Source organism: Letharia columbiana, assembly GCF_014066305.1.
Source record: "Letharia columbiana isolate WasteWater2 chromosome Unknown Sc0000035_s1, whole genome shotgun sequence".
In the NCBI taxonomy this organism is placed as follows: Eukaryota; Fungi; Ascomycota; class Lecanoromycetes; order Lecanorales; family Parmeliaceae; genus Letharia; species Letharia columbiana.
In genome coordinates this window covers 302984-319682 of record NW_023501079.1, presented here as the reverse complement: position 1 = coordinate 319682, position 16699 = coordinate 302984, and the positions used below count along the sequence as shown (strand labels likewise).

The 16699-nt window shown below is 50.3% G+C and overlaps 7 protein-coding genes across 7 annotated transcripts; 5 read left to right on the top strand and 2 right to left on the bottom strand.

Annotated features, from left to right (window-relative positions):
• Positions 1-586: 586 nt before the first annotated feature.
• HO173_008894 (uncharacterized protein) lies at positions 587-1476 on the bottom strand (the record flags this gene model as incomplete). The annotated part of the gene is made up of 3 exons (XM_037310790.1): positions 587-779; positions 875-1016; positions 1143-1476. 3 exons carry the CDS (start codon positions 1474-1476, stop codon positions 587-589), a joined length of 669 nt encoding a protein of 222 aa, XP_037162354.1.
• A 1869-nt stretch (positions 1477-3345) lies between these two features.
• HO173_008893 (uncharacterized protein) lies at positions 3346-4635 on the top strand (the record flags this gene model as incomplete). The annotated part of the gene is made up of 1 exon (XM_037310789.1): positions 3346-4635. One exon carries the CDS (start codon positions 3346-3348, stop codon positions 4633-4635), a length of 1290 nt encoding a protein of 429 aa, XP_037162353.1.
• An 832-nt stretch (positions 4636-5467) lies between these two features.
• On the bottom strand, positions 5468-6822 carry HO173_008892 (uncharacterized protein; the record flags this gene model as incomplete). The annotated part of the gene is made up of 5 exons (XM_037310788.1): positions 5468-5518; positions 5586-6046; positions 6118-6578; positions 6652-6671; positions 6724-6822. 5 exons carry the CDS (start codon positions 6820-6822, stop codon positions 5468-5470), a joined length of 1092 nt encoding a protein of 363 aa, XP_037162352.1.
• Positions 6823-7111: 289 nt separating this feature from the next.
• HO173_008891 (uncharacterized protein) lies at positions 7112-7974 on the top strand (the record flags this gene model as incomplete). The annotated part of the gene is made up of 3 exons (XM_037310787.1): positions 7112-7254; positions 7384-7567; positions 7657-7974. The coding sequence occupies 3 exons, from the start codon at positions 7112-7114 to the stop codon at positions 7972-7974; spliced, it is 645 nt and encodes a 214-aa protein (XP_037162351.1).
• A 2198-nt stretch (positions 7975-10172) lies between these two features.
• On the top strand, positions 10173-10425 carry HO173_008890 (uncharacterized protein; the record flags this gene model as incomplete). The annotated part of the gene is made up of 2 exons (XM_037310786.1): positions 10173-10187; positions 10246-10425. The coding sequence occupies 2 exons, from the start codon at positions 10173-10175 to the stop codon at positions 10423-10425; spliced, it is 195 nt and encodes a 64-aa protein (XP_037162350.1).
• A 109-nt stretch (positions 10426-10534) lies between these two features.
• Positions 10535-11794, top strand: HO173_008889 (uncharacterized protein; the record flags this gene model as incomplete). Its single annotated transcript, XM_037310785.1, has 1 exon — positions 10535-11794. The coding sequence occupies one exon, from the start codon at positions 10535-10537 to the stop codon at positions 11792-11794; it is 1260 nt and encodes a 419-aa protein (XP_037162349.1).
• A 2364-nt stretch (positions 11795-14158) lies between these two features.
• HO173_008888 (uncharacterized protein) lies at positions 14159-15969 on the top strand (the record flags this gene model as incomplete). Its single annotated transcript, XM_037310784.1, has 4 exons — positions 14159-14231; positions 14303-14512; positions 14561-15669; positions 15766-15969. The coding sequence occupies 4 exons, from the start codon at positions 14159-14161 to the stop codon at positions 15967-15969; spliced, it is 1596 nt and encodes a 531-aa protein (XP_037162348.1).
• Positions 15970-16699: the final 730 nt, after the last annotated feature.

Here is a 16699-nt window from a genome sequence, read left to right as displayed (position 1 = left end):
TGGCCGGCCGAGTCGAGGTAGCCCGAGCCAGGATCTCCATTATCGAATGGACTTGATAATGGGCTGACTTGGACGGTAAAGCTTCGTCCTGGCGGAGGTACGCTGACTCACACGACGTTAGCACGATCTCAAAATATCTGCTAGGCAAGCTTGGGCGCTGGGGTATGCACGACCAACTGCTCGGAAGCTCAAGGAAGAATTGCTTGAGCTCTGTAGCCCTGGAGATGTACCTTGTTGCCACCCCCCCATACGTTGCCAGGCAAATTGTCGCTTGAGCTTGCACTGCTCTCAGGTAAGCCAGCAGTAATGCTGCAACGCTATATGTGATCATCGTTGGCTCGAGCTAATTAACAAAATAGGGCGAGGATAAGTACAGCAAGCGCTCAATGCGGACGTAGAGAGATGTTGGAGAATATCGCGACTTCAAATGGTTCGACGCGTCAGAAGCAACCGCGTAAAGTGGAATTGGTAGTGGCGTGAAGAATGCACCCTCAGATAAGCGAGGAATGGCACAACGATATGCAATTTCCAGAATTTAGAGCGTTTGAAATGAAGATAAGTGTCTTCTCGTGGTCTGTCAAACTAATCAATCGCGTATAGGGCCAATGTTCTTCGGCTGCTGGGTCATCTTCAGAAGCTCAAACATTCGAACAGCGATGACATCGCCCATAACCTTGTAGCCTTCGGATGTGAGATGCAGTCCGTCATCCCAGAGCTTTTTGCGTAAATCCTTGTCAATACCTGTGTATCGGATCGCGCTGTAGAGATCGAAGGAATAACTATTGAATGGTATGGTCAGCCTTTACGAGCACGAAAGCAAGGAGCTTAGAATATGGTCCGTCAGAGAAGGCTGGTAAAGCACCAACGGACGTACTATCTCTCTTGATGATGGTTGGCAATCATATTGTTCAGGGAATTCCGCTTCGAGTTCTCTCTGTCGCCTGAGCCCTCGGCTTCTAGTACGTTCAGCGCAAGCACATTTGCTCCGGTGTCCAATGCCACCTTCCACACTTTCTCTGCAATGATCTAATTAGCACTCGTACTGCCTTGAAGCGGGCGAGGAGTACATGACGAGGAGATGTTCAACCAAATAAGGATAGGAAGGTAGCGGGATTAAGAGGACAGTGGCTGGGAGTGCTCACTCAGTCCCTCATAAATCGAATCTGGCTGTTGGCCCCAAGCTAGGTCATTCGTTCCTCCCATGACTACGATCCAATCGTAAGGTGACTCAGTATTTGCACACTTAGCTTCGATACGCGGCAAGTAGCTTCCTCGAACCTGATCCCCAGAAAGTCCTGCGGCATCGACCTCGATGTCCGACGTCGACAGCATATGTTGGAGTGCCACACGGAGGTGGTCAGCGTATGGATACAATTCCCAACCATAACTTGTGTAGCCGGCTGTCAAGGAGTCACCGAAGCAAAGGATGCGGAGGCTTTCCGGGAGGGTATCATTCATCACGTTGGACTCTGTCATTGTAGATTCTACATCTGGAACGTAGTCTCGATCAAGAAACTCGGAGGGAGAGCGCGATGAAGAACAAGATATATAATTTGGAAAGGAAGAGCACGCTCCGACGAATGGGAAATGTATGAGTCGAAGTATGAGTCGAAAGCAGCAGAATAGTACTAGTGTCCACGCACGCCACGTAAGCAACATGATCCGGCTACATTGGGGCGGACCAATCAGCTCCTACAGCTCCAATTTTTCTGCATTTTGATTTTGGGTGAGGCAGCGTTGTTCAGTCGTACTCGTTGCTCCAACGCGGCGGGACGCGCTCTTCAATCAGCCTTACGCATACGGTAAATGTCTGAATACGGTTAGCTTCGAAGTCGACCTCGGGACTCGTTCAACAGTCCGATCGCACTATGACAAGGTGGGATGCGAGCATATCGAACGTGCCCTCTAGTATCCTAATGTTTTGAACGCTCTGATTAAGATTTCGAGGGAGCTATGGTGCCTCCTTTACTCATTACGACTATTCAAATTACATGTTACATACTCCTGACTAAGACTGGTTGTGATGCATTAGATCCTTGCTGGGCAACGAAAGGAAAGCTTGATGGAGAAGCTCGGAACTGCTCAGTCTAGCGGACTGTAGCCTGAACGCTTGGTGCATTGACCATCTCTTTGGATCAAAAAGCACGATGTTGAAAAGAAAGGGAAGCAATCCCCTGGATGGGAACGGATCAACACGAGTGAGTTATTCATTGGCTGGTTGGACACTTTTCTAGCTGCCCAACTCTTCACATGAGAACCAATCTCGAGTCCAAAGAAACGATAGCCTCAGCTGGGAGCACCGTGTGCGGAAGCCATCACTGTAACAGTAGAAACTTGAGGCCTTCCCACATAAGGTACTCGCACCCGAAGCTAGCGGACCCGACGGTGAGATCGACTGTCCCTCGTTTTCTCGGCTCTCACTAATCTCATCAGATTTCTAAGCGGGGATGGAGAAAGAAAAGACTTGCACCACCTCCTTGGTTCAACCTTCCGGAATCCGCTCGAAAGACGACATTGTTGGAGGTATATAAGTCCGCAAAAGCTTCCCGTCGATCACACATCAGCTCAGGAAAGGACTTCAGATCCCTGGAAACAATAGAACCTCGCCTGATCCAGCCGAGACTGGTCAGACTTCGTATGAGCTCGACTACGTGAGCACCTTGATTGGCCTCCATAGACCTCAACCCCCAGCGATACTGGTCGTCGGGCAGGTTGATTACCACCACGGCTCCCCTCCATTGACACCACCATCGTCACCTGTAAGAGCGGCCTTCAAAGGGTGGACGGCTGGTAGATGAATGCGCCAGTGCATGACAGAGCACCGAGACCTTGGCCATGGCAGTTGGCGGATTGCATGTGCTCAATTAGAAGCTCAAAGTTCTAGGAACATGTTAGATGTAGTCAGGATGTATGCCGAGCTAGAATATAATCAGCCTGTTGCGGTATGCTGCATGTGCAATCTGCTCTTCGCAGAAAGCAATCATGTAGCAAACTTGATGGCGTCCAAGTTCAAAACTAGACAAATCCCACAAACTTTTCACTCTCTCCGTAGATCTTTTCAAACCATTGAATTCATTCCACTTTTCAGAACCTTCCTGCGTAGATATACCACAGATGCCAGCAAGGAATGTCCAAACATTATCAGCAATACGACAATTTCTTACTCGTGGATTCCAGAAGTGAGTTACTTGATAGAGCGAGGACACCAAATGATACCACTAGCGACATGCCGCTGAGTTGAAATATCTATTGGTGTCCTCGCTCTATCAAGTAACTCACTTCTGGAATCCACGAGTAAGCTCTGAGATGCTCATCTTCAGAAACCTTCACACTCTTTCCCTTAACATGGCAACGATTTTAGGTCTTCCCAACGAGCTACTCTCTCAAGTTGTTGACCTCACAGACCCAGATGACTTGGAGAGCCTTTCAGCATGCTGCAAGAGAATACATGGATCAGCCGAAAAAAGGATCAAGCAGCATAGAAACTTCAAAGACAAATACACCACCATCACTTTCGACGATGCCGCCCCTGAAGATCAAACTGTGATCCATCCTTTTGTGCTCCTTCAAGACGTGCTGCTCGAACCTCGCATCGCTCATTACCCCGGCGTGATCAACCTTCGCTCCTGGAGCATCAAGCCTATGCAAAGCCCGTACTATCTCGATCCTGATACCGTATCATTACAGGTTGCCCAGCGCTGTACCCAAAGGATCCATGACGTGATAACCCAGTGTCCATATCTGCGGCGAGAGAGGCCAGCCGACCCGGAAGAGCCAGCCGACCCGGAAAGCGAGATACAGCGCGGCAACCCCGATGCAGCTATCGCGCTGCTACTGACGTTGTTTCCGAACCTGCAGACCCTCAATGTCACCCAGCGCTTATTCCTGTATAGCAATGTCCGAAAAATGATCTACAAAATCCAGCAGGTGCAATCCAAGGTGCCGTCGGATGCCAAATCGTCTCAAGCCTTCAGCAAGCTCGCCCGAGTTGACGTTTCACCTACTGGCGATACATTGGACAGTGCTCGCATCCGAGATCTTGTCCTACTGTCTGCTTTGCCCTCGATCGAAACCATTCGAGTGTCGAATATGTTCTACCCGGATTATGTCGGCATCTGGCCACCGACTCCAAAATTTATTGATGTCGCAGCCACAGAGATCATTATTGTAGGGAGTGTGTTCGCTTCGAGAATCCTTGCGGGCTTCTTGAGCAACGCTCGATCGCTCCGGAGATTCACCTATCAACATTTACGGTACAGAGGTCATTATGCGGAGTGGAAACCACTATTACTCGTTAATATTCTTCAAGAGTATACAAGCAATACTCTCCGGCACCTGGACCTTACCTTCACCGGCCAGGCCGAATTTCCTAGCCTTGAAACTCTGTCGCATGTTTGCAACTTCCGAGGATTTCCGGTGCTGAAGAAGCTACGAGTCGATTACGCTCTCATTGCGAGCGACAAGCACAACGACCTCTCGGGCACACAAACCCTGGCGGACTTGCTGCCGGCCTCATTGGAGGAGCTTGTCATCGTCGCAGATGCTGACGAAGAGAAGGCCGCGGCGGTATTTGAAGCGTTGCCCGAGATGGAGAAGAGGCTGCTTCCCAAGCTCACAGGAGTGGCGTTGGCGTGAGTGAGCTTCCGGACAAAGGTGTGCACGAGCGCGTATCAACATGACGCATCCAGGCCTCGAAGTTTGAGCTGATGCTTGCCGTGGATAGTCCGGCCAACACAGGCGGGGAAAAGGTGTCTGCCGTTCTTCGACAGCTGTAGCTAGAGGGCTGAACGATAGTAGGGCACTTCTTAGAAGAGTCTACTATAATCACAGAGAGACGGGGACGACAGTCTGACAATCTCCGTAAAGTCCCCTCCCATGCATCAGGTTCCTCACGTCCAACGTTTTACCCTCGCATTCAGCTGGCATTTCTGCCAAAATAGAAGTCCCGTGCAAGCGGTCATATTTCATAAATTTCATGCCGTAACACCAAGATTGTACCCAGGCGATCCTTTCCTCCGCATCAATACCCGCTCCCCGCACTAGAAGATCAGTCATGTAAGAACAGCACTCGCCCAATCCCAACAATCAACTCCATGACCCCCGCCAGCGAGTCGATCTTGCGAACTCATCGAGCCCGCAGACCCAGGCGTGCTTGAGAACACGTCAGCAACTAGGCGACGAGTCAAGATTCCTAGCCAGCCAGATTGTGCAACTGCATCGAGCAAGACGAGCGCAGCTGCTGTCAACATTGCAGTTTTTGCTGTCTAGATCGCTCTCTAGGCGTATAGCCTGATGCAGTTACGAGCAGGGGGACCAGCGCTGGCGGGCTTAGCGAACTCGTACGGCTGAGGATCTGTCATGTGCGATCTAGACATGTATACTATCGAGATCTGTACGGACGTTTTATTTTCTCAAGGTGTTAAAAACTCGGAGCCGCCAAAAGGACATTTGCGGAGATGGAAGACGATTACAGCTTGCTTTTCGGCAAAGGATCTTCTTGTTGCAAACGCACCAAACCCTACACGTCTATGTCAGCCAATTTGGCACAGCAATGGACGATATGTACGGATTGGTGCAAGGCTTACCTCTTGTACACAAGTAGCCAACAATCTCCCCTCCTTATTCCAAATCCTCTGCATCACCAGCCCTCTCCCCTCGCCCGACCACGGCGTCTCCATCTCGGTACACATCCACTCATCGGCCTTGACCTCCCTCGGCCGGTGGAAGTAAATCGTATGATCCAAGCTTACCATCATACCAATCGAGCGTTTGGGTGTCTCGAATGTGTTCTTGGATGATTTCCTGGCCTCTGATTCAGTCTGCCGTTTTGAAGAAGGGCTATCCTGATGTTGTGGGAAGGTCCTGTTGTAGAGAGTATGGTTTTCGCGCATGAGATGATGAGCCCGAGAGACCGTGCCGATAAACCAGCTGTCGGACATGTAAGCGAGGGCTGAGAGATGGGCGTGCTGGCCGCCGGATGGAGAAATGGCGCCGCGGCATTGTATCCAAGCTTGTGGTTTACGGTGGTGTGGGTAGGGTGAGCTATCTGATGGAAAACATTGTCAGCTTTGAGTTCCCGTTCCCTCCATGCTGAGGCCAAGCAAGACGACTACCTACTATTGATTATGCCTAGTCTCTTCGAGACGAAAGGACCTTCCGCCTCCACTCCGTTAGACGCACTTTCCTTATCCTTAGCATCATCCTCTTCTTGCAATATCTGCTCCAGTCCCTCTCTCACGCCCTCAGGCATATCCCAGCCATGATCGACCGTTATTTCCCCGCCACTACCCTCACGCATAAAGCTCAATGTTGTAGTGAAGATGCACTTTCCCCTCTGCCTAGCTTGTACTGTTCTTGTGACGAAGCTTCTCCCTTCTCTTACTCTCTCTACGTGGTACAGAATTGGTATTGTCGAGTCCCCAGCAAGCACGAAGTAGCAATGCATGCTGTGAATAAGAAACACTGCGTTGTCGTTTGCTGGAGAAGGAGGCGGGACAGTATGTTGCGCTGCAGCGAGGCATTGAGCTATTACAGCGCCACCGTAGACACCGCGAGCGCCTGGAGGGTGCCATAGCTCGCTGGTCATGTCATGTCAGCGCACCGAAGGGACGCGCGCGGACCAGGGGAACAGGGGAGCATGAACAGTCTTACCGAGCGTTGGTGAAAATGTCCTAGATAGCATTGATTAGTCCCACTCTAGCGTCGAGCAATTGCAGTCCTTACCGGGCCAATGTCTCTAAGGGTAATGAGCTCGAGGACGTTCTCCATCGCGGACTTCGACGTGTCCGCTGGGGGCGGTCTTATGAGCGTCGGGCTGGGCATTACGGGCAGCGATGTTGATCTATAGAGCTCGGGTATATAGATTAATGGCTATGTAGAATAAGAAGAAGAGGTTCCGCCATTGTGGCTTCTAAAACCCTTCGGTCATCCCGTGGTAGGAAGAAACAATAGTCGTTGTCGAAGATGCCGAGGCAAAAGATAAGATTACAAGATCCGTGCTAGTGCCAAAAGCATCCTAGTGCCCACACCTCCGCTAAGCGAAGTTCGAAATGCTTTCGACCACACTCCCAGACTTGAAGCAACACAACGACATCAACAACAGTCGCCCAGCATGTCTGATACCGCCGAGGTCGAGGTCGAAAACCCCAGCGGGTATATGGTCTTGCCCAAAGACGTCACCGAAGAAATTGGCTCTATCAAGCTCTTCAACAAGTGGTCGTACGAGGATGTCGAAGTCCGAGATATCTCATTGACGTGAGTACCCTATCTGGCGCCTAAAGATTGCGAGGGCAGAGAGCAGCAGATACCTTGGGCTTGGGTGTTCCTTCCTTAACCGGACGGCTGGCTGGCGAGGGTTTTGGCTCACTAGATCTTCTCCCACAGCGACTACATCCAGATCCGCTCCCCTGTCTACATCTCCCACTCCGCTGGCCGCTATGCCGTCAAGCGCTTCCGAAAGGCCAACTGCCCCATCATCGAGCGCCTCACCAACTCTCTCATGATGAACGGCCGCAACAACGGCAAGAAGCTGATGGCTGTCCGCATCGTTGCTCATGCTTTCGAAATCGTGAGCCTGACTTTCTCCCCACCCTCATAAATCTACATTGGCTCCTCCTACATCTCAGCGACCGTTATCTGACACCTGATTTCATACAGATTCACATAATGACCGACCAAAATCCCATCCAAATCGCCGTCGACGCCATCGTCAACTGCGGCCCCCGCGAAGACTCCACCCGTATCGGCTCAGCCGGTACTGTTCGTCGTCAAGCCGTCGATGTCTCCCCCTTGCGCCGTGTCAACCAAGCCATTGCTCTCCTTACAATCGGTGCCCGCGAGGCAGCTTTCCGGAATGTCAAGAGCGTAGCTGAGTGTCTGGCTGAGGAGTTGATCAATGCGGCGAAGGGAAGCAGCAACAGCTATGCGATTAAAAAGAAGGATGAACTGGAGCGGGTAGCGAAGAGTAATCGGTAGATACTGTTGGGTGCGAGGAGGGTTCTGGAAGGAAGAAACGCCGGTGTCCGCCTTTACTAGTACAGAAAATACCGGTCATCGGAGACAATACCACGTTGCAAGAGCATATGATGCTGCTTTTAGATGATCAATGCTAACCAGCGTCATGTTCATGTCATCAGCTACCTGGTCCGACTTTTCCGTCGACATCCGCCTACGAAACTTGATTTGTTGTTCCAAGCCAGGGGATCTGGACTGAACCTCCAGCGCACACAATTCCAAGAAGTATGGCTATGAGCGCCTTCTGCTTTACTCTATCCGCCACCCTATGCTCTTGTCTTTGGCAAGTCAACATCACGATAGAGTCTACCAAAACATCTGCAAAGCTGTTTATGCATTACACCCCGGGAGTAGGCGATCGATACGGGAATTCACTTACCACAGGCCATGGAAAACACCTTTTGCATATAGCGACATGCGTTCTAAAATCCCCAATCATACTATTGCCGCAAACGTGCCTTCCGCAGTTGCAGTAAGTGACTTCTCTTGCAATCATGGCCGCTGGATGATTTCTATTGTGACATTCGTGATCTCGCATGGCTTGTTTCCACTATAAGCGCCAGTGCTTTTATAAACCGGCTTTCCCTCGGTGAACCGCAAAAGGAATGGCGATGGTTCGTTCTTCATTTCTTGCAACGTTATGCCGTCTTTTTGTCTGGTGTCCCTAAGCAATGCGCCTGTCGCGGTCTTCGTTCTGGACTCCGTGTTGTCGTTACCATCAGGCCTCATAATTTCTGCGGACAATGCCCTATCAAGATCGTCATTGCAAGGTTGACCGAATCCGTCGAATGGAATCAACCTACCAGGGACTTCATTATTTTCATGGAGCTCAGCAAACGCACCTATCCAGTCAGACAGTGGTGTGCTTCAGTGGCGGTGTGACAATTAGGCTCTACGCGATATTTACGAGCTGTAAAAAATGCAAAGAGATTTCCGCTTAGATGTTGATTCGGGTTCAGGAGACTGCAAGCTTTACCTTCTACGCCTGTTCCATTATGAGAATGAATCGGTCACCCTTCACGATGCACGTTGCAGTGCTAGATGCTTGTCCACTGCTCATCAAAGGTAGATCGGGATCATCAGGCTACATTTGTGCAAAGAGAGCTCTTGCACTCACATGGTTACCAGCCTCTACTTCTACCCTAGCCATCCATGCATAGTGGACGAAGCGATCGAGCAGAAGTGACAACAGGATATTTCTGGCCTTTCACGTGAGACACAATATGATGTGCGAAGTGAATGGAGCAATATCATGAATGCTTTCATGCAGTAAAGTGTAAGCATTGAGCAGCCAGTGAATGAATCAATGGAAGTCCATTGGCAATTGGACGGCATCTCCATTTAAGGTAATTAGGTTCCAACAATGGCTTCGACGACACTGGGAACGCAAAGGCGGCCTGGCTAAGTCGTTCCTAAATTCATGATTAGTGCAGAACGATAGCCATATACCTGATCAAACAACAGGGCGTACTGGGCTATATAAATATATAAGTAGGTCACATGGATTCCTCACCTAGAGCGAAACGTCTAGAGAACACAACGAGGAAACAATCGTCTCCAGACATGGACATGTATGCCGGAGTATAGCGATTTGAGTTGAAGTTGTTTGACTGCACACGCGGAGTGAAGGAGTACCGGAAGCTAATACAATCCGTGAAGGAAAACGCTTTCGGTGGATCGAGACAAAGGAGTGACCCATACGCAGTCTGTGAAGCACAGTGATAGCAGTCACGCAAAGCAGCAATCAGAAAGCTATAGTTGTGGCTCCCTGGTCCTTGTTTAGACTCCTCCACACTTGGTAAGTACACCAACATTTCCATCTTCTTCGAAGCCAATCAGTCCGAGGAGCACACGTGCATGATCATCAGAATTTGACTTCTCAAATCTACTTTTTTGCATGCTGAAATCTCGACCGTAAGCATTTCCCAAGACCGCATCACTTCACCTTGCTATTTCGGATTTGATCCATCTAGTTCAATCTATCTGACTCCTGCTCACTCTATCTCACTACATCTTATTCAGACAAATATGTGACAACTTGGCCAAGATGCCTGCATCTGCAAGGAAAGCTATTGGATCAAATGTCTCACCGCAGGTAATGAAGAGGATCATGCAGTCTTCCCGCCGTAACAACAACACCGCCTCGATAGACTGTGTCAATGCTACGAGCGACGGTAGCTCCCCTCCCATTCAACCCTAATGAAACAGCGTTAACATTGTTTTCTTGAACAGGGAAAGGAGGAGACCGACGTGATGAAGAGATTGTTGACTTGGTGGAAGAAGAAGGAGAAGAAGACGGAGACAGCGAAGACGAAGACGAAGACCAGGTCACCGAGACAGGGTCAGCGCAAAGCGAACGGGGAAAACAACCAGTCTTCCACCATGAGATCTACAATCGCTTGGTGCACTTGATGAGCAGCCAAGGGGCCTACAGTAAGTACATATCTCCCAACTCTCCTACTCCAAAGGATGCGCTGACCCTATCACAGCCTACGAGCCGCCAGACCATGGTATCGGTCCCATGGACATCACATCTTTCCACCCAGGCCAGCGTGACTGGAGTTCCACTCGAGCTCACAGAGCCCCAATCCTCACCCTGTGGTCTGAGTCCCCCAAATCAGCCCCAACCTACCCCATTGGCTATCTGCTCTTCAACGGGCGGCTGATGCTCGACTACGCCGGAAACCCCATCAGAGCCTTCCGGAATCTGCCCCTCACAATCTCCTCCGCCGTCAAAGGCTTCCGACTCGAGACCTGGATCCGACAGGACATCCACCGTCTGCGCATTGACGACATCCTCGCCAGACTCCGGACACGGAACACGCCGAGCGGTCGGCAGCCATTGCAGAGACGGGGAGATCTGACGGATCGAACGAACGCCTTCAGGTCGAAGTCGGGACTCGTCACGTTTCGCCCGCGCAATGAGGCCGCCAAACTCGCGGCCAGAGCGTACATGGATTCGCTCCGTACGGCGGCGCAGAGAGCGAGTAATCGGGCCACCGATCGGGATCTGACGCCCGATCAACTCGCTACTCTCAAGGAGCTCAGCAAGAGGGTTTCTATAAACGCAGCTGCTGGATCGAGTGCAAGTGTGAATGCTAGCTCTCCCAACACAGTTTCCGATCCTGCCTGCACTGTCTCACTTACCTCTCGACCATCTCGTCATCGTCGCCCATCTCCAGCTCCTCCCACGCCCCCAGCACCAACGCAACCTCTGCCAGACTCACGTGACGACGTGCCCCAAACGTGCAAAGAGGCATATATCCTCAGAGACGCCCTCGAAGAAACGGTCGAGCATTTCAAAAAGCTCACTGGACAAAACCCGAAGCCCACCGCTACCACCAAAAGCTACTCTTCACAATGGAACGCGCTGCAGGCGCAATTTGCTCCCATCTGGAAGTCACAGAGGCCAGCAGAAGAGACACCGTTTCTCTTCAAGCTTCGCGCATGGACTGGTGGTATTGGTCGCTGGGCCTACGATTGGCGGACGCAGGTGGGCGGTGAGGAGAGAGACAGCGAGGGTGAGATTTTTGGTAGATACATGGATGCCACGCACGGGAGCACCGCCTACCTTGGGCCAGATGGAAGCTGGCGATCGGTGAGGGATACTTGGTGTAATTCTCGTTTCAAGCCTACCGTGGGCCGACTGGGTCGGAGAGATCCAACGAGTGAAGAGGAGGGTTCTGAGGGAGATTCTGAGAAGGATTGTGACGACGACTTTAAGGACACTGAGTATCATGATAGCACTCCCTCTGTTTCATTTGAGAAGAATGATAACTAAGCGGAGAGCTTGGCGCCCAAGAGCTACATGGAGTATAGTCCGAGTCGTTTTATATAGATACTGCAAGCCCTCGGCTTGCTATCAGCTTCGAATTCAATAATCATTGGCATTACCGTAGATGCCTATTCTATCGCAGACTGATACGAACCAACAAAGCATGCCGTAAGCCAATTGGCTCACTCTTTAACAGAAGACGATTTCCCCGCGAATTTAGAGCAGAGTGTGCCTTCCCTGCTTTCAGATGCCCGTTCAAGTTTAACCTATAGAAAAATTGGCCATGTTGCGTTCTTAATCTACTCCTTTATCAGTAGAATGTCCTTTCTCGAAACGTTCACAACAATTGTTCAACTAACAAGCGAAAACTGAACTCTAGCCACCTGTCTGATATACTCTTTTGCGTGTTGCCAACCTCATCGATGATTCAAGAAGAGAAGTGACATTGAGCGGAAAAATCGTCCTCAAGCTTCCGGGACTACCAACCCAAATGAGACATGACATGCAGTGACAAAGGGTATGAAACGTCACCCTTGTGTAGACCCTGAGCCCAGATAAGACACAAAACGCAAACAATGGATCGAACATGTCACCATTGCGTATATCCCCAATTCAAACAAGTTTTAAACTATAATGACTAAGGGTTCAAAATGCCATCATTACACATATTCCCAGCTCAAGCGAGGTACAAAATGCAATGATAATGAAATACTCCCATTGCACAGTCTACAACCCCCCCAGAAGCTAAAAATACAACAACATTTCATTCCAAAACCATCACAGCACGGGCCATCAGCCCAAAATGCGACACAACGCATCGACACTCCCCCACCACCACCACTCTTCGCAGCCCACCGGCTTACACTCCGCTACCATCACATAGTGACACAAACCCACAAGCACCACTTCTCAGCCTATTGTCATGTCAGCCAACAAAGGGACGCGAGACGCAACGGCATTGAACATCAATCTCCTCATTGCATAGATTGCCAGCCCCAAGCACGCTGCAGTGCATGAAAACTTATCCAACCGTACTCTAACGACCACCAGAGTGTGGGCTGCCGGCCTGAGATAATGCCACGCAATGACATTGTTCTATCATTGTCACTTCTCTGCTAGCTGTGGGCTAGAAAGGGGGTACATAGCGTAAAGACAATGAGGATCAATCTCCTCAAATGCATGAGGTGTTACTATGCGTTGATATAGACTCAAGACCATGACACTAGTACCGAGGGCTGCGAAGCCTGGCAGTTGAGAACATGCAGTGACAGTAGCTTGTAGTGATTTTCACTTCTCTGGTTGTTGTCCTAGAAAGGAATACATCAGCTGGTTATTGTGAAGTATCAATGTCACTGCTGTGGTGGCTGTAAATTCATTTAAAAAATTCCTTCACTGGTTGATTTCTTGAAAAGGAATACATGAGTTGGTTATTGTGAAGTATCAATGTCACTGCTGTGGTGGCTGTAAATTCATTAAAAAATTACTTCTCTGGTTGTTGTCTTGAAAAGGAATACATCAGCTGGTTATTGTGAAGTATCAATGTCACTGCTGTGGTGGCTGTAAATCCATAATTAAAAAATTACTTCACTGGTTGATTTCTTGAAAAGGAATACATGAGCTGGCTATTGTGAAGTAACAATGTCACTGCTGTGGTGGCTGTAAATTCATTAATAAATTACTTCTCTGGTTGTTGTCTTGAAAAGGAATACATGAGCTGGCTATTGTGAAGTAACAATGTCACTACTGTGGTGCATAGTATGGTATAAATAACCCATGGTTATCACTGTTTTACACTTTGTCAAAGCAAACCACGATACAAATGCAACGACACTTTGTCATTGTGTGTTTCTGGTGTCACGGCTTGTTCTCGTTGTCACATAATGCAGTCTTCGTCGTTGTTAAATCCCATTGTCACTTTCCACCGTTTTTGTCATTATTAGTCTCCATGTCGCTGCTTATTTTTCATGTCACGGCACCGTTCCATCACTTATAGTTTTAGCGTCACAGCTCCGGCTTGTGTTAACGTCTCCATCACGTTATACATATATATTCACGACGTATATATTCACACCATGTTCGGCGAGTGAATCTCTGCGTCCGGCATGGGTATAAATTTCCGACTCGACACCATACTCTCTTCTACATACCACCTTCAAGACCTTCCATAATCGGCCTTGTCCACACAACATTCTCTGCTACTTGCCATCTGCAGATACCTCCTTACTCAGTCGGGACTCCTACCAAGTCAAGATCCTTCCACACTGACACAAGGTTGTCTCTTACTTGCCGTCGCTACTTACCCGGTCGAGACTCGCACCAGGCCAACATCCCTTCCAAGTCACGGTTCTCGTCACATCGAGACCTCAAAGCATGGATGGACCAGGGCCTTCAACACAGGCGAACGCTGCTGCTCGCGCACTCAGAGCCGCGCGACGAGCTTCAGGTAGGTTTTGATCCGGACCGAATTTGGCAACATCAACGATGACCCGTAGCTAACCGCATTGTCTTGAACAGGGGAAGCAGTGACGAGCGCTCAAGGGAGCCAGAGTGCGGCCCCGTTCCCTAACAGAGGACCAGGAGCGGACGACAACGCAGCTGAAGACGCGAGCAGCGAGGATGAAGACGACGACGAAGATGGTGGCGAAGAGAAGACGCCTGTGTACCACCACGAGATGTGGAAGAAGTTGTTGAGGAAGGGGAGTATGAGGGGAGGCCTCAGATACGGTTTGTTGTTGTGAAGCTCTTGGAAGAATCAGGCTGACCAGATTGCAGTCAACGGGCAGCCGGAAACTGGCAACCATCCCATGGATATCACCGCCGTGGAGAGCACCCAGATAGCATGGGACATGGGCGACCGGCGGTTTTGGCCTAACAACATCACTCTCTGGGAGCGCCCAAACCCTTGGGTTAACCCAACATATGAAATCGGAGTGATGAAGTACAAAGGGCGTGTCGTCCTCGATTACGCAGGAAACCCGATCCGAAACTTCCGGATCCCTCTGACTATATCTTCCAAGGTCGAGGGATTGAGAATAGAGTCGTGGATGAGGTCCGACGACCGCCTCACCTTGTCTGATATCGAGGCACGCGAGTGGACAAAAGACGCGCCTGGTGGGAGGAAGGTCCCAACGTTTGACAGGCGAGCTCTGTCGAAGCGGGCGAGCAATGCCCGAACTAGAGCCGGACTTATCAGCTGGGTCGCGAAGAAGGGCAGAGACAGGCAAACTACTTTCATGGACGCACTCCGCACACCTGAGCAGAGAGCTAGAAATCTAGCCACGGATCAAGACCTAACCTCTGAACAAAAGGCGAACTACGCCTTGCTCGGGCTGAACGAGGACAAGATAAGCGAAGCTCCTTCTCGCAAAGAACGTATCGACAAGATTAAGAGGACGGCTGGAACGGGCGGGACCGTTGCAAGACCGAGCTTGGGGACTGCAAATGCAGGGCCTTCGGATCCGGTTGCAACAGCTAGCGGAGACGATGACAGCTCGACTGACGAAAAAGATGGTGACGAAGCCGTTCAAGAGACTCACATCCGTGACCCAGCCTCTGGAGATGATACCGACGACGAAGGCAGCGAATCCAGCAGCCTCATAGACCCCTTTGACTCTCGCCACGATCAGCCACTAGATCCTCGAGAGGAAGCCCTACTGCAACGTGCTCTTGCGAACACAGTGCAGGAATTCTTATTTTTAACTGGACAAGAGCCCGTGCAGACGAATCTGGGAGATAATTATTTCTCTCAGTGGAGCATGCTGCAAGAGCAGCTCAGAATCCTGTGGGCGGCTAGAGGCAACACGGTTGAGGCACCGAGGCTGAGGTCAAGGGGCAGATGGACTGGCGGTATCTCTCGGTACTATGTTGCTGAGGTGATAGAGGTAGCAGATGATGACGAGTCTGGGTAAGCACAGGATGAAGGTGCTTGAGGCTTCATCGGCGCTTTGCCATACGTGAGAGGTCTGACCGCTCCGAAGCTACTACGGTCTGCGTCTTCCGACACTGATAAAACACATAAGCCAAAGCCAGCAAACGATGAGACCGGGCCGACAACCACGAAGCCAAAGCCAGCACCACCTAAGGCCCAACCATCGGACAAGCAGCTTGGGAAGCGAAAGCTCGACGAGCCCCCTCAGAATCCCAAGGCTGATCCGAAGGCTAAAAAACCTCGCACAAGATAAGCGACAAGTAGAATGCCGACTGAGATCCTCGATGATAGTAGTGAATCGAGCGCGACCGATCCGACGAAGCAACGAGGTCTTGCAGAAAGAAGCAGCCAAAACGCACCCCCAGAGGGACAACGAAGGATAGCGGCAAGGATGACAAGGGGAGCGTTTAACCTTGAAGACTACCTTGTGTTGCTCATAGACAATCCGGAGTGCGTGCGTTTTCATAGGGTCAAAAAAGGACTATGTTGTCTGCAGGGGCAAGAAAGGTGGCGCGAATCAAAGTATATCAACATTGTACATATTTCCAATGAGAAGAAGTGACAAAGAGCAGAAGCACAAGTTTATTGCCGCAAAATAAGCATCTGACCGTAATAGTGACCCGTATTAAGCTCGCACTCGGGTGGTACCTTGCGAAGTCCATAGCTCAATTTACTGGCAGCTAAATCGCAGTTTTCCAAACTTGGTAACACAGGAACGGAGCACAATCGCGACCACAATCTCGCAGCACAATTTTCTCCTCTCCAGAGGACTTTTGGCATCTTCTGTTCGTCTTGCTTGAGTGTGCTCCAACTTCTCATAGGCGTTAAATCTCGTTTGGGCGCTCTCGGATCTCGTCCATTGACAGATCCTCTTGAAGGTGGTACTCAAGCCGCACCAATGCTTCCGCAGCCTCTAGCTCAATTCTCGAGCCGTTGGATCCTTTGATTCAAACAGGTGTGCCTGCCATCACCCCCTCTGCTTT